Below are 24,728 nucleotides of genomic sequence, written 5' to 3'. Positions count from 1 at the left end.
TGATAGTAAAAATAACACGTGTAAAACTTTGCAAAAATGCGCATTCCCGCCTGAAATGAACCAAACGGTTTTTGAAAATGTCTTGGTTGGAGTGTAGCTATAGATCTTAGGTACAATCAGGAGGTGAAATGAAGTCTCTAGCTATTAAACTGAAGGAGATAGGCAAGGTAGTATGAGATGAGTTTTTAGAAAAATCGGGTAGTGAAAACAGAAAAAAATCAATTTGGACAAGAATAGTTTTACTCTATACTAGAGGATTCAGGCTAGAATACCAATGAGGGACACAGTAAACGCCAGCGTTGATGCACGAGTTCAACCCTAGTTCCCCAGCGCCCGCCCTGGCAGAACCAGTCCGATCACTCGAAATAGGATAGATAGTTTAGGATTTAAATTACAAGAATTACTAAATAGATAGCGCTTGCACTAGAAATCAATGACTGGGTTGCAATAAGGATTCTGACAATTAAGGTAAGGATAGGATAGTTTAGAGATTGGGATAGGACAAAGCAAGGCAAGGTTTACTATGGTTCCTATTGATACTCGCAGTCCACTTTAGTTTTGATTTTGGATAGTCAGCGCTCGGTCACCACATGGATCTGGTCTAACAAAGGACAGCTGGGCAAACTCAGCGGGACAGATCAGCTGGGCAATTCTGGTCACCGGACTGCACTGGACTGGCACTTCTGGTTACTGGATACTACAGATCAGCGAGATGGCAGGTTTGCAGCAGGCATACATGTAGTGGCAGCAAGCCAAGCTGGTTTAGGAAGCTTCCCACAATTTTAGTAATAGGATTTTAGAATGTAGCTTTCAGATTGAGGCCTTGCTCGGAATGGGGTCAGCAATGCATAGGCCTTGGCTTTGCAAAGAAAATCTGGAATAAGGAGCAAAACAGGATGAAGGAAACAGGAACCAGATGCCACACAGTAATTCAGGAAGAGTCAAGAATCAGTGTGTTGAGTGTGTTGTCGGGGACTCTTTATATAAAGCATAGTGACATCATTGTCTAGATTTCTGGACTGGCTTAGCTAAGCACACCTTTAAACAACTGGATTGGGCAATCAATGTTAGCGGCCTCCCCTGGGCGGTACCCACTTAAGATAAAAAGACTTCCCACAGACCTTTTTGCCAGAAATCTGTCATATCAGTATTTAAGGATTTGTACAATGGTAGCACCTTAATAAATTGCATAATCAAGTCATATATTGTATGTAAAGTACAGCCGTCCAATCCTGCAATCTTTGAGACCTTATTTTTGGCGGTTACTACTTTTTCATAATTTTAGCCATGAAAAGTTCGGCCTAAAATTCCATAATTTTATACATATGTGGGTACTGTCATGAGGGATGTATGTACAAATATTTATGTTTGCAACATATATACTTTTCTTTAAATCCTCAATATTTCACCATTTCTGTCCAGAGTGTGTCAAGACATTCTACCAAGTTTCAAAATAAAGCACACACGATCAATTTTAAACTGGGAAGTTTTTACAATTTTTCAAAGTCTTGCTGCATAGATAGAAGTCTTTAAAGTTTCTTCATGAAATAATCTTTAAAAGCAAATGGCAAAGGATGGACCATTTTCTTTTCTGGTCGGCTGACACCAACTGGCATTTCCTTCAAAGCAGGATTGTGGGGGGTGGGTCAGCTTCATTGTAGATTGTATTTCCCTTTTACACTTCCAACTTCCTTGCCGTGGGAGCTTCATTGTCCGTGGGCTCAATAGACATGAAAGTCTGCCCAACCCTGTAATTATCAGGGAGTTGCCAGGAGCTGCTGAGAGAGAGAGCCCTCCTCCAAGCAGAAAACCTCTTTTTCAATGTGCAACTCCAGCACCCTGGTTTTAAAAATCCTTAATTTATGCTCTTAAATCCAGAATTAAAACAAGCCTATTGCATTAAATAATCCCTGTTATATAGTCTCAACAGCAACAAACCTTTCCCATTGCAAGGTAATGCAAGCTTTCATTCAGTAATTTATTTTTCAAACAGACCATCAAAGGCCCGTTTTTTTTTTTACATGTGGTGCAGACAATATTTCTTTAATTCAACGTTTCCTCTACAGCAGATTCACACACTGCCATACAGCTATAGTTATTCTCTTGAATGCTGGAGTTGTTCTGCAGCATGGATACATTCAAACAGGCATGGCTCAGCTATTGTGTGTCTCTCTGAACAGCTGAGTTTTTAGATACTTTTGCAAAGAAAATGAAAGTGTTTCCTGTGTAAAATGAAAGCAAAGCCCCTGGTTGATTTTTTTCAGAGTTGGTTTGACAGGGCTTGTCAATTCAGAATTAGGCCCGGTTTGGCTGAGACAATGAATGATCCTGGGCCTAGCAGGGCCTTTCCAATCACAGTAGTTTCATAGTAAATGGATGGATCTAGCGTCAAAGCAGCTTTTACAAAGAGTGAAAGTAATTTTAAAATGGAATTTTGGGTGGAGGTGGCACTGTTGAGCAGTCCAAGATGGCTGCTTAGTCTCCAACCTCCGTGTGGACTTGACCAAAATCTGCGGTCTATGCCATCCTCATACCCCAACGACTGGATGGGTGACAGATTACATCTTCCTGCCTGTGTGCTGCGAGTTTGGGCTGTATTCGGAGACCTGGGACCGATCTACAGCGTCTGACATGCCTGGCCGGCTCTGCTAGCGCGAAGGCCCCCCCTCGAGCCTGACCTTCTCGGTGCCCGACCCCCCTGGTGCCGCCAACTAATCACCCGCGCAACCTGCCCGTGGATCTTCTTGGCCGTCCCCTGCTACGCCTCTGAGGCTCTGCCCCTGCTCGAGTTGCTGGCTGCCTGGGCGAGGTACGGCCCTGGGAAGCAGCCTGGCGTCAGGGGCCTGGCTGGGACGCACCCTCGCCTTATAGCCTTGTGGGCCGGCCGGCCTGTGCCTGGGGGGGTGGCGCAGACTGCGGGCTGGAGCCTGACAACCATCCGACCAGTGTTTCCTGGGGAGGCGGCACACATCGGGCCCGCTGGGTGGACGCTGGCTTCCCCCGCCCCCTTGGCTCCGCAGCCGGGCCTCCACGCCCTGTCCCGTTTGGGGAACCTCCCGCCTGCCCAGCCCTCTACAGTGAAGACTACCATCGGCGGCCCGGGGGAAGCGCACCCTTGAACTTCCGTATGCATTCAGAGGCGGTGCGGGCTGCGGGCCTGAGCCCCCCCTGCACTCCTGCCCGCCCGATTCTGCGCTGGAGAGGCCACATCTCAGGTTAGGAGCGGGGGTCACGTTTAGTCGTCCGGTGGTGTTCCCCATGCAAGGAGGCCCCCACTATCAGATATATCCTCCTCGCCTGACCACCACACACAGAGTGCCTAGAGCCCCATGCGGCGCCTACTGCAGTAGACACATAACTGGCCTGCCCATCCTTTTGAAGACACGTGTTTTTGCATACTGTCCCTGGCCGCAAAGACTATATGGCTCGGTCACAATAAACTATAACCAATCCCATTAGCCCATCACCACCACGGGCATCCAGTACTTTACGGATCCTCTTATTTACTGGGCAGGGATCATTCACCCCACTTCCGGTGCTGCTAGCAGTGGTGGATTGCTGGGTCGAGCTTGTTGCCTACTATCCCTAACCAGAGGAGGCTTGTGGTCCCTTGCCCTGGCCTGCCACTTCATCATTGCCTGCAGCGGACCACCCTTCCAGGGCTCCCCCGCGACTGGCTCATCCAATCTAACTCTAGCCCTGCTACAGCCACCCCCTACTAAAATTACCCAGCTGCTTGCGCTCACTGCTGTCCCTTCCCCTTGCAACCTGTACTGGTTGGTGCAGGTGCCTCCTGCTCACCCCCGGTTCCACTGGCGGGCCGCTGCAGCACTCGTTCCTCCACCAGCGATGTCAAACAGGTCCCGTGGAACAGGTAAAGGGGGCACCATGGACAAATTCACCAAATCTGTAACTAGAGCTGAAGTGGCCCACACATCGTCCTTGCAGGAGGAGCCCGAGGTTGACTCACACGCCAACTCCTTACCGGCTCTAACCACAATAATGGAATCAATGGCCAGGAACTTTGCCTCCTTCCACGAGAAACCAAGCCAATGTCGCCTCACTGAAAACCAGAGTCGACCAGGCCAGAACCAGAATCACTGATGCCGAGAACAGAATCTCTGCAAATGAGGACGAAATACATTCACTCCAGACCACAGTTACCACACTCTCTCGGGATATGTCAGGGCTGGGCAGGTTAGCAACACTTCTTGTAGTAAACATATGCTCCCTAATCACCAAAACCCTGTAATCATTTGAAGAAACCTTATATGCAGTATATAAGCAGGATTTTCCATCCATGTTGCAGGCAAAGTATGCAGGGACTCAGAATCCTAAAGAGACTACATTTCCCAGCAGGCCGTGTGCTTCACAAGCCTGCCGGGAGAAGAACCACCATACGCGAGCCGCGCCCAACAAACCGTGCATGCGCCAGCCGCGCCCACGCTTCTTCGCTTGCTATTCCGGCTTCTGAGGAGATCGGACGTGTTTCCCAGCGCTCCGCTCAGGGCCAGTCTTCGCGGGGCATTCCGCCCACCTGAACTCACAGGCCCCGCACCAGCATACAGATAAGTGCTTTTGAATAATACTGTGTGTGGAAAGAAAGACTAACGAAGCGATCGAGGTCGCGGACCTGGCAGACATACTTGGCGGCTCAGTCCGCAACGCATGATCGAACATTAACCTGCATGCAGAGTGCATAGGGGAGACTGAGTGTAGCTCAAGTACATTCCGGGTGAGGCAACCTGGAACGTGTACTTCTGGTGATCCAGCGGGGCGGGGCAGGGCAGGAGGCGCGGGTGCGGAGCATCGGGTGAAGACAACCCGACTCAAGCACACAAGCGGGTCTTGTTGGCCCACAGTTTGGGGACACAAACAGTGTGAGAACGTATAGTAGACCCAGCACACGCTTATTGTGTTTTTTGGTATTTTCAGCGGAGCCTCCTACGGGTCACTTGGGACATCCTTGTGTTGAGAAAGAGAACAAGACTACGATCAGCAGCTAAGTACATTTCTGATCCTTTGCTAATGTACTCTGTAATGTCACAAGGTGCAATGTGATGACAAGGATGCCGTGTAACAGTGCACGTTAGCACGAGTCTTTAAACTGCATGCAGCTACTGCAGTGACGGCAAAAGACTCATACTAACGCAGTGTTTTGGGGGGAATGTAGCGTGGTTGAGAGCTCCAAGCAAAAGCTCTAGTAGTGGTTCCAGGCTCCACAACAAAGGCACCCAATTACTGGTCAACAGTGTGAATGTGTGTAGCATGAGTGGGCGGAGAACTCATCACAAGAATAACCAGTGGATGGGGCGGCAGGAGCCGAGGAGCATCTTTCCCTAATTTCCCTATTCCCATCCATAACATCTCCCTGATCCTTTTCCCGGTGATCCTACTACCCCGTACCCATCCACTCAACGGACCCTAACCCTCTTTCCCCGACGGGTTGCGGTATCCTGTGTTTCCCATCGGGTCCAGGTGCCAAGACCTTAAGGGGAGGCAGGTGTTCGTGCTGCCTCTGCGCCTGACACGACAGAAGATCCCCCGACAGGATATGAAGACCGTAAGTGTGACGACTTGGAGTCTCGCTCACGCAGGAACAACCTTCGCCTAGTTGGTGTGCCCAAAAACACCCTCAAAGGTCGCATGGAAGACGCGGTCGGGAATTTACTCAAAGACTTACTTCGTAACCCGGCCTTGTCACCATATTTCACTGTTGAGCGAGCCCATCGGGCCCTATCGCCGCGGCCTAAACCAGGTGACTTCCCCAGGCCTATCATTGCTCGAATTCTCAACTACTGCGACAGAGACCTCATTCTGCGTCTTGCGCGCGAGAAAGGGGAATTACGCCTGGAGGGCCACACTATCAGGATCTTCCCCGATTTCTCGGTGGGGGTACAACAAGAAAGGCGCCAATTCCTAGGTGTAAAAAAACAAGCTGCTCAGAGAACGCAATGTACCCTACGCTATATTGTTCCCGTCCCGGCCCGCCTCAAAATCACCCATAATGGCAAACTCTACTTTTTCACTGTTCCGGATGAGGCGATGAAGTTTATTGAATCACAAAATCCCCTTCCCAACACTAGGCCCCTGCTGAGGATGATTAACCCTGATTCGCCTTTACTCCTTTGCCTATCCTGTCAACCTTTGCCTATTGATGCGCAAATGGCAATGATGTACACTAGAATTCTCGGCTACAGAGACAGGGTCCATACCCTTCGACTGCCCTGCGAGGAGGTTGTCCTGCGCATGGTTTCTCATTGTCCGTGCTCCCTGTCTTTTTCTCTAATCACCTCGAGTCTCATTAATCTGCTCATTATTGTTTGTTCATCCATGTGTTGATGGCAATGTAACCTATTGGTTCACCTATATGTATGCATTCATCGCCTGAGATTAACAGAATTGGCAAGTTCACCACCTGTGCCTATGGGCAGTTCTTCGCCATCCTTTCTTTACTTGCCATCACCGACTCATTCTTGCACTGGTGACTTACTTGCCTGCAACCACAAGCCCGAGTATTGACTACTTATGTGAGAGGAGCCCTGCCTTTTTGATCAGATCTTCTTTACTCTGTCTCAGGTTATGTGGGTCAGGAACCATTACTATGCTTATGTCAGTTCAATGTACCGCAGGCCACTATATGTCATTTTTATTGGCGTAAGTGCCCCCACACGGCAACAGTGCTCCCCACTGCAATTGCAAGGTTCCGTCTTGTTAATTTGATGGTAGGTTCTGGCCCCGGTTGGGCAGAAAATAAAGCGGACCCATGTTGGGCTCTGCCTTTTTTCCCCTGTTCCATGGGGGGTTTTGGTGGCAGGGGGGAGGTGCGACACTGCCCCTCCAGGATGGGGTTATGCGGGAGGGGGAAGGGCTGGGTTGCGAAACAGTATTGAAAAAGGCAGAGGCAGACTACGAGATGTCGGGGGGGCCACGCATAGGCGGATCCCACCATAAATATACTTCACGACAACAGTGGTGGGATGTTCACTAGACTCTTAGAATGCCCATAACAGTGTTGTCCTGGAACATACGGGGCTTGAGTAATTATACCAAGGCTCGTAAAATTATGACCTACGCTAACAGACATGGCTGCAAAATATTACTCCTACAGGAGACTCATTCTACGAGCCCTCTGACTAAATGTATGGCACCATCATGGGGACCCCATAGATACTCCACCTCGTACTCCACACGTGCCAGAGGGGTGCTGACAATGGTCCACAAATCGCCGGAGGGAAGATACATTATATTGCACAGCGCGATAGCTAACAGAGAATACCTGTTGGTAAATACCTATGGCCCCAATGTAGACTCCCCCGACTTTGACGACCTGGTGGTATCCATATTGCTCGGCTATGTGGGGGTGCAGATCATTTGGGGGGTGGGAATATGAATTTCATATTGGACACTATGCTGGACAGAACGGGCATAGCCCCTAGACCCCTGTCCGGCGCAGCGCGCAAGCTCCTGGCACATTGCAAAACACTTGATCTTCGAGACGCATGGAGGGCACTGCATCCACAAGCACGCAAGTACACTCTCTACTCTTCGGTACACGACAGCTCCTCCAGAATTGACATGTTTCTATTGTCAAGCGCAATGCTGGGTAGAGTAGCAGAAACAGATACTCGCACGCACTCTGTCGGATCATTCACCGATTTTGATAACCCTGGAACTGGGTATACCGGCCCCTACCATCCACACATGGCGATTTAAGTCCTACGCCCTGCAAGACATTGTCTTCGAGGCAGACATCCTTGCCGATTCCAGTCCTATTTGGAGTACAATATGTCCCAGTACACCACCTTGGAAGTCTGTTGGAACGCCTTCAAAGCCTTTATCAGGGGAATGTCCATTTCTAGAGAGTCGGGAGTCCTCAAAACCATAAGAGCAGCCCTCACCCGGTCCGAAGCCAAACTACGCGACCTAGAGCGAGCCCACCCGATGTCAGCTGACCCTGCTACTCTCTCCCAAATTAGCAAAGAACTCCAATTTTTCAATGAACAGGCCATTAGGGAAGTGCAGTACTTAAGCCGCCCACAAGCTGCGCGGAAATACGGAGAGGGCGATAGACCTGGCAGAACACTGGCTGCCTTGGCGGGGGGTGAGTGGGGCCAAACCCAGATCACTTGTGTCAGGGACTGCCAGGGGGTAGTAAAATGGTCCGACCAGCAGATCCTGGAGGTCTTTACGGACTTCTACGCGGAACTATATTCTCAAACCTCCCCCCCCCCCCCCCCCCGAGCACAGCGATTCCCGCATGCAAGACCTACTCGAACATACACCTACTACCTGCATCTCCTCCGCAACCAGAGACCAACTCGACTCCCCAATCCTATTTGACGAAATAGTTGAGGCCATATCCAGTTTCCCTAAGGGAAAGGCGCTGGGCCCTGACAGGGCTAATACAGAATTTTACCAGGAGCATGTAGCTATATTGGCCCCCAGGTTACTTGAAGTACGGAACGAGTCGCTTCGTCTTGGGTCCCTTCCCCCAACACCACGCAAGGCCGTCATTATGGTCCTGCTCAAGCCCGGTAAGCCCAGCGATGAGTGCGGTTCTTACAGGCCCCTCTCACTAATGAATCTGGACACTAAAATCTTTGCCAAAGTAATTGCTAATCGCTTCCTTCTGGTCATGTCATATATGGTCCATTATGACCAGTCAGGCTTTGTGGCCGGAAGATCCACGTCCCATAATATTAGAAGGCTGCTCAATGTCATGTCACAAATTGATCAAGGTTGTCAATCTGGAAAAATGAATACCCTTCATTTGAATGATAGACGTAACTTGATGGCCGTAGGCCAACCGTCTTATGCACCGAATTATAGAAATCTAGACTGTTATGCTTGACCAACAAGCGGCCATTTTAAACGTAGCAGAATCGCCATTTTGCTTGTTAACCATTGCTCATTGCTTTCTGTCTAAAAACTGCTTTGCAGCTTGCAATTCTTGCGGATTCTGCTTACTCTGCTCAACTGTTAACATTGTTGTCTGAATATGAAAGGACAAGGTCGGGGAACTGAAGAGTTTGCTGAACTTCTCATGAGTAGCCCAGAAAGGAATGCCCACGCTCCCTCTCTGTAGCCTTGGGAGGAAGCTGCAGGGCATTTAATCACTTCACAGCTGCCAGCCAGTCTCGTACAATGGTAGAATATGTTAGAATAATAAAAGGCTTGAATTATGCTCCTCTTACGGCCCCCCCTTCGCAAAACCCCTTAGAACGTGTCGGCTCCCAGGACACAAGTAGTACCTCATAGATAGCAAAGCTTGGAATGTGGCTCTTCCCCGGTGTGCAGATTGCTTCCAAGAACAGAACCACCGTGTTCTAAAAGATCCCTCCGCACTTTCTAAATTGCACATTGTTACTAGAATAGACATCGAAAGCATTATGGTCATACTCGTCGGATATGTCCATAGTCATCCCGAGTTCAAAGGAACTTAATACAGAGGGGTGTTGAACATGACTTTGCTGATTGTACGATATGCATTTTGTATTTATGTAACTGATGTACGTAATTCGCTCTCTTGCGTCCCTCGAGGTCTAGAAAACTAACGTCGCGGGGCGTGAGATCAGAATTGGCCAATTGATACTATCTTTTGCTTGCAATAAACGCTAGCATTGGGAATTTGAAACCTCGTGTCTGGCGCATCTTTTCGTGTATGGTCATTGCCTTGTTTCCTTCGCACGAGGGACCCCTAGCGGCCCCTTTCAGGGTGCGAGTGCGGCGGCAGTTACACTGGATGCCCAGAAGGCTTTCGATATGGTGTCCTGGAAGTACATGTGGCTAGTATTGGAAACTATGGGCATAGGGCCCAACATGATTGCATATATGAAGCTATTATACACCTCCCCTGTGGCCAGGGTCCGAGTCAACTCCCAGACGTCCGGCCTGAACCCTTCTTCCGAGGCACCCACCAGGGCTGTCCGTTATCCCCGGACCTGTTTGCCCTGGCAATCGAGCCAATGGCAGACTGTCAGGGAGCACCACTCGCATAAAGGGATACGGCTGCAGGACGCTCTGGAAATGATTTCTCTTTATGCGGATGACGCGTTATTGTTCATTAGAGAACCTGCTGCTCACTTCGACCCAATCCTGCGCGACATCACCCGCATAGGCACATACTCCGGATTCACTGTAAATTACACTAAATCCAAGCTTTTCCCTCTCACCAGCTCCACTTTACAACCTGCCACTGAATACCCGCTCCGCTGGTCCCCGACCAAAGACACAATGCTAACAGACAACTACCTGGCCGCGGCTGAACAGGCCGAAACCAAAATGGCGCGTTGGCGCGCTCTTCCACTATCCCTCGCTGGGAGACATTCACTTGTAATATTACTCCCCAAACTGCTGTACATATTTACCAACATACCCATTTGGCCTGGTAAGAGATACTATACAAACTTACAAGCTGTGCGCTCAGTTCCTATGGCATTCTGGCGCTGTGCGTATAAAATTGGCTGATATGACACTCCCCTACGACAGAGGTGGGTTCACCGCACCTGATATGCTGCGGTACTGGGTCACAGCACAGGCACAGTTCGCTTCTTACTGGTACCCTGGGCCGCCTCCACGCCCCCATGTCAAACTGGAAACCCTGGCTGCAGCAGTTACCAACACAATGTCATTAATATTACACCGGTGGTATGAGCCGGACTCGCCCATCGACCCGATCCACTGTGCAAGCCTGGGATAGGATATTCAAATCATGCGCCAAGCAACATCCATATTACAAGTGGCTCCCCGCCTGGACGATTTCCAGGGCTGGAACCCACATATGACAGCACTGGCACGACACTGGGAGACCTTGGGACACCTCGCCCTAACCGATTTCTACCCAGATGGACAGTTCATAACATCACAGACGTGGAAGCCGGGTCACTCGGGCTCAGCATTGGAATTGCTACAATTTTATAGACTCTGCGCTGCCTTCCGAAATGCCTGGCCCAACTTTCCCAATGAACCTCCATATTCTCGTGGGATTGCCTTCATCGCCAATTCGGGTGGCGCCCGTGGGGTGGTCTCTTCACTCTACAAACTCCTGCAGGCTGCTGCCCCTCCCCAGCCCTCCAGGGCCTGGGACATCTGGGTGTCCGAGCTGGAACTGGAGCTCACCGACCATCTATGGGTGAAGATGTGCTCTCACACCGAGTCTCCCTAAATTTCCGTTATCGCACCATACAGTACAAATTGTTGAACAGGCTGTATTACACCGTGCACAGGATTTCAGAGTTTGTGCGATCTGACCCACGGCTCTGCCCTCGCTGTGGCGCGGAGTGCGCCGATCATTTACACATGTTCTGGGACTGTCCGAGCCTGGCCGCATTCTGGGAAAAGATCCTGGAAACACTATCCGAAATCAATGATGCTGTTGACCCCAACCCAATGGGAGTTCTGTTTGGAGTATGGCAGACGGAAGGGGCTAAAAACATGGCCAAATTCCTGAATGTAAGCTGTATAATTGCTAAAAAATGTATTTTACAAAACTGGAAATGTTCCGCCCCTGCCCTCATTCCAGGTTCAACTTACTTGCATGGTCCCGTAATTGCGAAGAAGAGTTCCTTACTAGGATTCCTGCTCGCTCCCGCCCCCGAAATATATGGGCTGCCTTTAACAGCTACCTGAACAGACTGGACGAGCACTCTTCCGTTGACAATTCCTCCCAGACTTCTCTGTTAAATGTGGAAACTTTAGATGCCCCATGATGTCTCATCTCCCACCTACTGATGTATCATTGCTTTTGTACACCATTGTACTCTTCTATATACATATTGAATTTCCTGGTTGCACTGATGTCTGTATGCCTCTGCCAACAAAAATAAAAGTTTACATTAAATAAAATGGAATTTTGGGGTTTCAGCAAGGCAATGCTGCCCATTTACCAAATTCCATGTTAAATGTTGCAGAGCACACTGGCACATTGCTGCAGTGTGTACTTGGTTCCCCCCCGCCTGAAATGTGCGTGGTTGGGTGGTGCAGCTATTTTTTCTGGTGGTTGTAAAAACGCAATTTTGAGATCCTGGCGCGCACAGGTGTCAGCGCAGCCATTTTTCTGTTTCTTGCACCAATGCAGCAAAGTGATATGGTGAAGCACAGCTGAGTGGGTCAATACATCCCACAAGGAGGCCTTCAGTCCTGAAGCCTACCAAATGTATACGAACAAAGGGACCAAACCTGGTTTGCCGCGCAGAGAAACACTAGGACCTTTCCAAAAAGAAACAGCGAAAAAAGAAGACCGGGACCTGTTCAAACAAAGGGGCTTAAGGTACCATCTTGAAAAACATGGCTCCTGTGATTTTTAGCTACCGGTGCTCGCGTCGGGAAAAATCATGGTAGTTCATTGTAAAACCACTGCCACCAGCCTTTTCAATAGGAAAGGGTAGCATTTGACTGCTACATGAGCATTTAGACACATGGAATACTATGTAACCCTTCCAGCAATCCATTTTAAAATGGTGTGTGCTGGGTCTAGGAATTTGGAAAGACTAGTAAAGTCAATTTCACTTTACATTCTCTGGGAAACAGTACTTTATCCCAGACAAGGTATTTAAACCTTTGGGAAGTCTAAAAGACATCCCGTGTCACTGCACTGAGGGTGCTATGTACTACACATGAAAAGATGATGCCTATGGACTTATTTAAAACTCCATAATCAAAGAACACAAGTGTAAAACACACATCAAAATACATGAGTGGGGGGAGAAAGGCTCACACTCTTTCCATGTAAAAAAAATCAAGTCCTCAAAAATCCAGCAAAGTTTCAGGGGGTCTTTAAAATGAAGGGAATTAGCAGATTTATGAGAATTCTCCCCAACACCCAGCCCTCTTCCTGGTGGTAGTGACAACCATGGAGTCTGTAGTGGCATGCCCTCTGATGTACAAAGGGTCAGAAGTAGAGGGGCACATGGGCATGCAGGTCCACATTCCACATGCATGTAGACAGTCGTTTCTCATTGTGTTAACCTCGATTTATTTAGTTAGTTTTCGCATTGATTTTAGAGCCGAACATACTCCATTGCACTATCCTTGAAAGCAAATAGTTTCAGATCGGCCGTAACAAATAAAATGAATAACAAATAAAAAAGATCGGCTGGCGAGACTAATTATAAATTTTATGTTTTCAAAACAGGTACTGCTACTGCCACCAGTTTCAGACCCCGGCAGATGGTTTTTTCAACCGCCAGCTGCACCTTATCGTAAACAACTGCACCACTTTGATGATCTTATGGGACGATCGCCAAGGGCCCATATGCCCTTACGCGGTACTAGCGGCTAGAAGCAACATATCAACCTTTACGCTGGCCTAGTGCCTAGTTGATGGAACAGCCTTGCGGTCCAATGTGCGACCAAAGTGCTTCTTTTTAATGAAAACCAACACCCTGTGTACCAGAAAGGAACAGCGCGTGACTCACGATAAAACGGAACAGGATTTGCGGAGAAAAAAAAAAAAAAAAAAAAATCACATTCCGATTTAATATGCCAATTGCTGAATATTCTCTAAACATTTAATGTTAAATAAAGGTGCTTTACCAAATGTACCGTGTTGCTGTTTGATTTGAAAGTACAGTTTCATATTCCGAATTGTGGCGCGCTGTGTTGTGAGTTGATCTGTGTTGGTTTCCGGGTTCTGTGTGAAGTCGCGTAGAAGACGACTGGGCGCGTTTACCTACGCAGCACAGTAACGTCATGGAGAGAGGCTGGGAATATGAATGTTTTGATAATGTCAGGCTCAGGGGCGGGGGATATGATTTAGTGCCGCAAAAGCAGGTCAGCCAGGGCGATGGGGCAAGTGATGGGATTATCACAAAATGGCAACGCCCTGATGCCGTGCGTCTAATGGATGAAAACTCGGGTAAGGTCCATAGGAAATCTTTCTAAAATCAGGCAACTTAGGCTTAAAAACACATGCCGACCCGTAGGGACAATAACATTTTTTGACCGAACCATTCCTTTAAGTCCAAACTGACAGACTTGGAACTCTGATGACCCATAAGGTTCCAGCTGACACCATAAAATTCCACTGCCTGCACTGGTGCACCGAGTGCAAGCAGATACTACACATTCCCTTTCCTTCCAATGAGAAAACACAAACAAGATTCACAAACCAGGCACTCTGAAACCACCAAAGTTCACACTCATTCTCTGCAGAAAACCAGTCATTTGCTTCGTCCTCTTACACTACAATGTCAGTATACACCCCTACTGCCTCCAAAAAGAAACACTTAAAAGTGGGAAAAGAAAGCAAAGATACATACATAACCAAGAACACACACACACAATGCAACCGAAAAAGGAACAGTGAGTAAAAGAAAAACACCATGACAAAACTTGTCCGTTTCACAGTCAAAGTGTAAAAGTCTTGCAGCGAACAATTGCTGCATTCAACTTCTAAAATAAAAAGCCATATACTTACTGGCTAAATTTATATAACTGCACTATACCGCTCTCATAGTACGCTCCAATAGATACGCATCCACATCACATTGGAACCTTACATCCATCTGGGCAATCATAAAAATTGATACCAGCCTTACCTGGGCTCATATGATACTTCATGGCACTATCGCACTTCAAACCTGAAACATGCAGTGTCACTACTCCTATACATCCGCCTCATGCAGACTCCGTCATCATGAAATCCATTCAGGCATCACAAAACTCATCCGACACCGCAACACTCATCCGGGCATATCATAAATTTCCTCCGGGCATCCAATATTCATCCGGGCATCACAGGATTCATCCGGGCATCATAATATCTAATCTGGGCAGATCATAAATTTCCTCCGGGCATCCAACATTCATGTGAGCATAATTATAATCCATCCGGGCATCAATGGATTCATCCGGGCATCCAACATTCATCTGGGCATCATAAGATCTCATCCAGGCATATCATATATCTCCTCCGGGCCTCCAATATTCATCTGGCATTGCAAAATCCATCCGGCATATTCATAAATTTCATCGGCATACAGGCATCCAAAATTCATCTGGCATCATACAAACTCATCCGGGCACATCATATCCTCCTGACATCCAATAGTCATCTGGGTATCAATATCTCATCCAGGCATGTCATACATTTCATCTGGGCATCCACTGAACATCACCATATTTATTAGGCATCTTAGACTTCCTCCGGAAATGACAAACACGCACTCATCGTTATAAACCCATTACACCAACACAATACATATTTTCAATATGCAACATAACCAGCATTCCATGAATGTACAAGTAACCACCACAACTAGATCATCTCACTCATAGAACCATAGATGTATTCTGCATTTTCATTACATAAGAAACATAACATTGTGTTCACACAAACCAATTGGTGCATTTATTGATCGCAAAACACCAATCCATTACAATAAATGTGCGCCTATACCCATCAGAATAATTGTGAACCACTATGCCTGCATTGCGTAGGCCACCCACCGTTTTGTCCGCCTATCCTGTAACGTCTTAGAATGAAAAAGTTTACAAGACTTACAGGACCGCTAGTCGTGGTCACGAGGTAAGCACCTATTGCACTTGTGATGGGTGTCCTTCCAAGGGTATTTTCCGTTACAGGACAGAAAACTTAAATTGAGTCCTCTCCATAGCAGAGGTAAAAGGCGGCAGCCAGACCAGAAAGTGAAAGAGCTGGGAAAAGGAAATGCCTTCTCAGAGAATCAAACACTGGGCCCTACTCTCCCTATTGTATAGGCCTGGCCGTAGGGCCGAGGCCTTGTGGTCAAACGCGTCGACCAATGCACCGATCACCGAAAGCATTGGCAGTCTTCGGCATAGGGGTCCATGAAGTACTTGAAGATGCAAGTCCAGACTAGATGACCAACGGTCGTGGGACAAAAAAGTGACTAATTTTGCACTACATCTCTTTCGAGCTCTGCATAAGGCAGCCAACTAGTTGTGAGGAAAAAAATCTGAGAGACCTCGACGCGTGAGGAATTCGGGTACACTACATGTCACATTAGGGATAGTGTTACAGGCCCGCCCATGTCGACGTACCCTTTCGATCCTCGAAAGAAAGATTCAATACTCTGCGATTACCACTAGATGTCGGACTATATGCACAGCATGGGATTCTAAGCAGATTAACAAGCATCAGAAACTACTGTACTAGGCCTGGCAGCAATTCGGATTGATTGGTGGTTGGTCGACACTAATACGCCTATGCTCGAGTATTTCAGGTACAACCAAGCAAGGGAGGGGAGAGAGGGAGGACAGACTTGCTAGGCCTTGTATGTTCAAGGTCATGCAAGTGCGAGGGTAGGGGGGGTGGGATAAGAGCACCCAGTCCAGCAAGAGTCTAGGTTAAGTGCAGAGTGGTTGCCCCTCACATGGAGCGAATTCCGGGTGCAGTAGTGCCAAGCAGAGTGCAGAGGCACGGAGGCAAGTGCAGAACTGGAGGAGGAGCCTGGGCCCAGTGAGGCTCTGGAGGTGCGCCAGGTGACCAGCCAGAGAACCGAGTAGGTTGGGAAGAGAAAGGAGGGGAGAAGAGAAAGGAGGTTAGCCGGGGAGATGGTCCAAAGACCTAGGGGATATGGGAGGGATTTCCAGATCTGCTTCTATATTATAAGGGTTCTGGTACCTCATCTGAGGGAAGATCGTGATAAACAATGGGTGTATCTTGAGAATCAGCATTTGAAACAAGCGACCGTGGGGGAATGGTTATGGGTCCCGAGGGCAAAGGTTTTGCAGCTCATCAGGGAGCACCCCATACTGGGCTTGATCCGGAGGATATGAAGGAGGGGGTGCAGGATGGTGGGGGGCCACTACATGGCCATCCCAGAGGAGTCATTTATGGGCCCATAGATGCAGGATGATATTCCTAACCTAGAAAGATACTAAAGTTGGTTTGAGGCAGGGTTAGCTAGAGTTGGACAACAGCAGGTTGGTGGGAAGATTCATCACCATACAGGAGTTGGGCATAGCCTTATAGGTTGGGAAGTTATCTGTATTTCTGTACTTGCAGCTGAAGGGGATGTTAATGGCGGAGAAATAGAAATTGTTCCTGCAGAGGGATCTCACCCAGACGGAGAACATCTTGAACTCCCACATTGAAATGAAGTGGCTCATTTACCTAGCATGCGTCGTTGGAAGAGGCAGGTCTACAAAAATGAATTCTTCACATATATACAGAAAGACCAGATAATTTGTGAGCTTGATGCGTTTCGAGATAATTCCCTTTGTCAGGAGCGATTAATCTTGTGTTTGTCTTCTATTATTTCTAATCTTCAATCAAGAAATATACAAACTGGTGTAGAACTGTAACTCAGCAGTCCAAGCAATTTGCAAGCAACTTCTAGGATTTAGGATACACTTGGGTGTATCACAGGAAAGGTCCTTGGGTAGAACAAACTCAAGCCCGCTAGTTCATACATCAAAAGTCTTATGTTCGAATGGGAGCCGTATGGCCAATACCATGATCCTGTACAGTTCAATATACACAGAATCATAACTCTGTAGAAAGAATCACTGATCGAAACATGGAGCTCACAAAAATCCTCTGGTCTGTTTCTGTATATATGGAAATTATTTGTTTTCTTGCACTTGGTCCATGTCGGACATGTAAAAAGAAACCAGAAAAATATATATTCATTTTTCTTCTCTAAAGTGGTGCAAAAGCATTTCTTCGGAAAATTTGAATCTAGGTCCTTTGTTTGAAAAAAATCCTTGCACATTATAAAATAAATTACTTTCATCCAGTAGCAACCAGTGGGTGGGAGCCACAAGTGTACCACAGACTGTGGTCACTTCTTGTCGGTCTTAGGCTTACGGGCAACCCAGAACGATATGCCAAGTGAAAAAAGGTTGAAGTGGCTGGGGACTTCAGTAGAGGTCCTTCTGATCACCCGAAACAGGTTTGTGATCCATAAAAGGAGAATGCAAAAAGATATGGGGACAAGTACTCCAATAACACAAAAAGGTTTTTCCCCAGGCTCTGGCCAGGGCCCATAAAGAGAATAACCAAATGTAGCAATTTCCTACCCCTTCCCAAGAGTAAAACTGCCAACAAAGTAAATGAGCCAAAAAGACTGTCTAAACAACGAGGTTAGCCACTTGGGCACACAGAGGTAAAATAACTTGCACACATGTTTTTAAATGATTTCTTTTAAGTGCTGTGCACGAGTACAAGGTTTTCCTGCACTACAATGTATAAAGGAAGTAGTGCTTCCTCAAGGCATTAAATGAGGGGCAGGATCGCCTGTATGGATATCACCAAGGATCCACCAGCATTCAATTGCAAGTGAGTTAAGTGAAAAAGGTTAAAAACTCCCCATTATATCAGAATCACACAAGACAGTTAGCAGTTAATAGCTCCTATTAAAAGAGATAGAAAAGCTGCAAATAAAAAATTCCCAAAATGTTGTGAATGAAAATACATTAGTAACAAAACTGATCAGTGAAGGCCAGTCTGTAGGAGTTATTTAAAGTTAGCTAAAACCTATTCCAAAGCACTGATGAGCTCTTTGCTTACCCTTTTGGCAGGTGATGAGGCACTCTTAAGTGACCCCAGTATTGTGTTCTTGAGATCCTCCAAGTTGTTGCTGATGAAAGCATTACATGGCTCTTGCTGTCCCCCACAGATTTCCTCCAGCACACGGTAAGCTTTCTTCTGTACACTAGGGTCTTTATTCTACCAAGAAAGAAGATGGAACAGACGGGCCTGAAGTTGGAAGGGAGACCATTTTTCCTTTTGCAACATTAGCGTGGGAAACTCATTAAATATATCGACTAAAGGTGCAGCTACAGAAGGAAGAGTGACAACGATGGCAATGATGAGGATTAAAAACCAATCACATAGGACTGCAGGGACTAGTACAAGATCAGATATCTGCTCAAGCAGTAAGATTTTAGCGAAGGCTGAAGCTGCCAATAAAGACAAATCAATAATTTGAGCACAGTGGTTACAGCATCTTGTTCCACCTTAGCCATATACATGCAACACAGCTTAAAATTCATTGCTGTCCTGCATGCAGTGCACTTGTACACCCATTGAACATCCCTGGGGCCCCAACTGTAAACTATTCCTCCTCTAGTGTGTGGCCAAGGCAGACCAAATTGCTTAGCAACATCTATATACGTTGTCAAAACATTTCCTGAACCACACACATCCCTCACAAGGTAGCAGTGCTGAGGTACTAAACCTGCCCTTCCTTTCATGGGGGCAGTACTCACCTCAAGGTATGGCAGAATGGTACGATATGTCTGTGTAATAGACGGTTCATCAGCATATGGAGCCATGGCCACAATCAAATCCAATATGGACAACCTGTGCCATAAAGAAGAATGGTAGGAATTATTCAGCAAGAAAAATATTTCAATAGAAGCAGATTCATGAAAAAGCAGCATGGGATAATCAAAAGGGAATTTGTAGATGTTTTTTAACTTACTATATAGACATTTTAGTTAGTATGCTCATTTTTAAAAAATGCACATCCTATAATTCGGTTTCTTTTTATGAGAACTTGGAAAGTATTTCAAATTGGGATTAATGCGCAAAGCCATCTTCAGCGAATTTTAAAGAATGCACAGCATTGGACAAATCCATACAAACTGTTGGGTCATGGGAATTTGTCGCTATTACCAGGGCTTGATATAATCTGTACACAATGGGTTGGTGCCCAAGAGAGATTGCAGAGGAGTGTGTGCTGAAACTGAATAAAAGGTGAGGTCCTCAGGAAAGTCAACCACTGGAAACTTAAGTAACCGAAGAAGACGACCAGAGACGCCGGCAGACACTTTGCATCACCGTGAAGCGACCACTACTGTCCTGACCCCGATTTCGACTAGACAGAGGAGCTCCAAAAAGTATGACTGCTTCCCTTTGGCTGGTGGGATCAACCAGCCCGAGACCATTTACAATTTGAGCCATCTCCTGCGGTGTTGTGCCTTTCCAGACCACATAATACTGTTAGGGGAGTTTTCCTAGAGCCCCACTTGGGGGTAAGACTTTAGTAAGCTATCCCAGTAGTTTGTAGATCCCCAACTCTTAGTAAGTCTGTACTACACAGGAACCTTGGTAGAGTGGCAGAGCAGTCAGGCTTATAAGAGGAAGACGTGAACTGTAGGTAAGAACACTGAAACTAATTAGTAATGCACATCAAACCCACATACAATCATATTAAAATAGATTATATTTACACAGGACTCACTGTTAAATATTTAGCACAACAAACCAAAACACATGCATACTTTTAGATACTTTCAAAAGGGCACTACTTGGTTGGTAGTTGCTGAATGCTTACAATTGTTAAAGGAGTTGGACAGGTCTACAACAATATTGGTAATAATGCGCACCCACAAAGTGATATGGTAATTGTATTAAGTTAGCAAAGACATACAAGATAGTGATTTTTAGGAAGGAAAATAGTTGGAAAGTGTAATACTAGTGTAGCTTAAGATTCTATAAGAGGTTTCTTCGCATAGCAAGTCTTTTAAAGTACAAAATGCAACACTAGCTAAAAGGCGGTTTGGAGAGGCTTAATGTCTTTAAAAGCAGCAGAAGTCCTGTGGATACTTTCTAGTCTCTAGGATAAAAAATGCAAGACGACTTAACCAAAGTTGGAAACCCTGTTAAAGTACTTGCTAAAGGGACAAAAGCAGCATCTTGGGTCGGAGGTAAGAGCGGGTTGCCCTGGGCACCTCTATGTGCACTCCAAAGCTCTGGAGCGACTTTCTGGAATAAATTAAGCAATACCATTGTCCAAAACAGTACCTTTGGTTAGAAGAAAACATTTATGGCTGGATGCTCCTTGATGTTACAGCCGGGACCCAACCTCATTGGTCGGATGACGAAAGGCAGGACAATGGGTGGGACCTCTCAGCAGCAGTCTCGAGGGAGGACCTATGGCACTGCATGAACTTCTCTGGTCGTTCTGCAGTTTTGGTGCCTTCTCTGCAGCACCAACAAAGGACACAATTCGCCCAGTCAATCTTCTTCAGTTCCTGCAGTCCTGCACTCTGTTGAGGGGACTTGGAGGAGTTGGATTGTGTCTGAGTGTTGTCAAAGGCTCAGCAAAGTCTTGGACGAATTCGGCCTTTCCACGATGATAAACTTAAAATGGGAAGCAGGCCTCCTGGTGTTGGGGTTCTGCAGCTCTGGAAAGTCAAAGGACCTCGGGAGATGGCTCAATTCAAAGTTAGTCTTGGGACTGGTTGGTCCCAGTCAAAGGGAAGGTCGCCCCCTCCGGAGTTCCTTGGTCGCACAGAAAACAATGTCAGGACAGCAGTGGTCACTTCACAGTGTTGCAAAGGGTCGGCAGGCGTCGTTGGTCGTTTTCTTCTTCACTTACTTCAGCATCCAGTGGTGGACTTGCTTTTTACTCCTGGAGCCTCACATTATATGCAGTTCCAGCACACACTCCTCTTGTAATCTCACTCAGCAATTTACAGAAAGGGGTGTATGGGCTGTCCAGTCAAGACAGCCAGACCCTCAGTGGGATCTGGGTCTATTTAGGCACTCTGGCAGACAAAGGAGAGGGGGGTGGAAAACTCCTCCCGACTTCCTGCGTAGGCTCCAGTGTGTCCGGGCAGGCAGGAACAACCAAGGGTTCCAGCCAAAGGCAAAACACACACAGATCTCCCCTAAGAATCGTAGGAGAAGGGCCAACAAAGAACAACCACACTAGAAATGGCAAAAAAAAGAAGGCAGCCCCCAAGTTAGCACTTGGGTGCCCCTATTGTGCACTACCGGGACTATGGACATAGCCTGCAGTAGAAAAATCACACAATAGTTGGTAGAACACATCCACAGCCGCCAGCAGGAGGTTGTCTATGTGACTAAAAAGTCACAAGAGCAGAGAGAAGGGGGACACCAAGTATCCCCATGGCACTCCACATAAGGCGGCGTGTGACAATCCCGCAGAATATAAAGTGTTAGTAGAGATACTAAGTATCTCTCTATCCTGAACAACTGTAGTTACTCTGGATAAAGAACAGAATCTCTAAAGAGGACCCAAAAGGTCCCCAGCAACACTGCCCATAAGGAGCTGTGTGCTGCAATAGTATAATACAGATGCCTTAAAGAGGTATGGAGGAAAGTAGACGCCATAGGACAGGTAAAACCCATTAAAGAGTTCCAAAAGATAGAGCCCACAAGAATGGATGAGTGGAAAAGGGCTCCACTCATTCAGGATTTCAGAAAAGGGTCCCGAAGTCCTTCAAAAAGTGCCGGGGGTCTCACTGTGAGAGAATGAAGCATACAATTGAGAACTCTCCCTAACAAATACTAGGAGACCTCCGACCCATTTGTAGTGCATTGTCTTTGAGAGGCTGAATCTGTCCAAGTATTTGCTGAGCTCCAGGTGAACATCCAGAGACACAATCCAACTCACTCAAGCCCCCTCACCAGAGTGCGGGACCCCAAGAATCGAAGATGATCGACTGGGCGAGTATCGTCCTTTGTTGGTGCTGAGAAAAAGGCACCAAAACCGCAGATTGACAAGGGAGACTGAGGAAATCCGTGCAAAGGGTCCTCTCTCAAGACTGCTGCTGATGCATCCCATTCAGAGTCCTTCCTTTCATCACCAGACCGAGGAATCAGGAGACCGGGTCAGTTGCTGCTGCACAGAGGAGAATCCAGCTACAAGCATTTCTTCCAACCTAAGGAGGCCCAGTTAAAACTGCCAAGAGAAAGTAGGCAATGCAGGCTATGTGGTTGTGCTGTGATTGAATCATTGCAACACCAAATTTTAAGAACAGAGTTTGAGTATGCTGCAAACTAAATACCTGAAATCTTAATATGATTGATGCAATATATCAATGTACTGGGAGTTGTTAATGAGTGGCAATGATTGTAATTTGATACATTTTATATGTTCCTTTTACTAACAAACTGTGGAAATTTTAAATTGTTTAATGTAATAATGAATGAGATTTTAATCGAATTTTAGATGGTGATGTATTAGGATTATTTTAAAGGTAATTCATAAATTGAATTTGTGTATTTGTATGTAATTGTTAATGTTGTCTATACAAAGCTGAAAGTATATTAGCTGAAAGTATATTAATCTAAATAAATAAAATATGTCTAACCTAAGGTACTGTGGGGTGAAAGGTATTGCTCATCTTGAACCAAGAAGTCGGTCCAGAGTGTTGGTGTGCGTGAAGGTGTCCACGCTACTTCTGACCCAAGCTGCTGGCTTGTGTCCCTTTAGGGAGTCCTTTTGCAGGATCTCAATCATTGTGTTAACTCTTCGAGTATCTTTTCTTGGAGACTAAAAGTATCCCAAGGAACATTTGCTGTTCTACTGCTTCGTAAGAATGTCCTCTCTGAAATGACTTTTGCATATATTTAGGGATTAGACTTTAAAAGTTTTAGTTTGCCAAGAAAGTGACTCGAGAACATTAAGCTCTGCTACTGTATGACCAACCGTTTTGCTTCCTAAAAGACTTCATTTTATGTGGTTTTGCTAACTAAATACAATTACCTTATATCTTTGTCTTAATGTGAGTGTGCGCTCATACCGATAATACGGTAGAACTGACATTAGTGTCAAACTCTGCAACAATTTTACAGCGAGCAACTACCACTGAAGCAATGGACTTTGAAAACTAAGTATTCCTTAATGTGTTGGTTAACTGAACCACGTATATTTCTGACGTCCTTGTGTAAATTTAATAAATGATATATTTTAATTGAACATTATCTGTGTTTCTTTGAACTACTGTACTAACAAGGTACAGTGTACTTACCCAGAGGCTCACATCTTCCTCCTATGATAAGCCAGACTGCTCTGCCACTCTACCAAAGTTAATTGAGTAGTACAGACTTCTTCTAAGAGTTGGGGACCTGTATGCCAAGGGATAGTTCGCAGAGGTTTGTAGAGATTTGCAGTCACTGCAGTCGGTGGCAGGCGGAGAGGCAGCAAGGACTGACCCACCCCCAAAGAATGGAAGTCAAGGTGGAAGTCGAACAGAGCGATGCCTGTATAGAGTGTCCGGACCGCAGCAAACCTCTAACAACGAATAATCCATCATCAGCGCATTCCCAACAACTTAAGGAAGTGGATTCACGGCAATTGACAAACAAGCTTATGCAAGGACAGAAGCAGCATTAAGCACTTCTAGGTACCCTAGCGCACATTCCATTCGACATTTCTATTGAGATAAATGCTAGCACAGCGCAGTTTATTGAGAAACAAAAAGTTGATTTCCCATTGACGATTGAACACAGATATGAACGTGGAAATTAATTCCTGCCAGCGGAGATAACATTGTTGCTGAACGGATCATCTGACCCAGAAGCAAAATCTGGACCTCGTTCAAGGCTTCGATCCTTTACTAACCGCAGGGCTCTCAGCAACTACAGAGACAGCAAGGAGTGGTTGAAATGCAGTGTCCAACGGCCAAAGCAGTAGAGTGGGGTTCATGACAAAGCTTGTTAAGGTCCATGATCCATCGACCATGACTCCATTTAAAAAAATTACTAGGTTGACCGCCCAAGGAACGACTAGGAACCTAATTGAAACTGGCAATCGCTTGCTCTCCAATAAATCAATATGGCACCCGAGGGGCCTTACAATAAGTGAACCATTTAAAAATCAAAGATTCTACTAGGGGAACTCACAACCAAAGTTGACATTTGGTACAGAAACCCATCAGGTGGAAGGAGAAATGGATGAGGTGCCAGACTACGTCCTACTGGAAGGCATTAAAAACACAAGACAGATAGAACCAGAATAGAACACAAATTCAGGGAGATGCTC

The 24,728-nt window shown here is 46.5% G+C and overlaps 1 protein-coding gene across 1 annotated transcript in view; it reads right to left on the bottom strand.

Annotated features, from left to right (window-relative positions):
• Window positions 1-24,728, bottom strand: part of RRP12 (ribosomal RNA processing 12 homolog) — a 1,372,062-nt gene that overhangs the window by 739,583 nt on the left and 607,751 nt on the right. Inside the window, exons 20-21 of the mRNA XM_069611582.1 lie at window positions 19,198-19,291; window positions 18,497-18,655 (exon numbers count right to left, since the gene is read on the bottom strand). Coding sequence (XP_069467683.1) covers window positions 18,497-18,655; window positions 19,198-19,291 — 253 coding nt within the window. The remainder of the gene's footprint in view (window positions 1-18,496; window positions 18,656-19,197; window positions 19,292-24,728) is intronic.

The sequence above is a fragment of the Ambystoma mexicanum genome, chromosome 8 (genome assembly GCF_040938575.1).
Source record: "Ambystoma mexicanum isolate Mex_15411 chromosome 8, UKY_AmexF1_1, whole genome shotgun sequence".
Taxonomy (NCBI): Eukaryota; Metazoa; Chordata; class Amphibia; order Caudata; family Ambystomatidae; genus Ambystoma; species Ambystoma mexicanum.
This window is presented reverse-complemented; position numbering and strand designations above follow the sequence as displayed.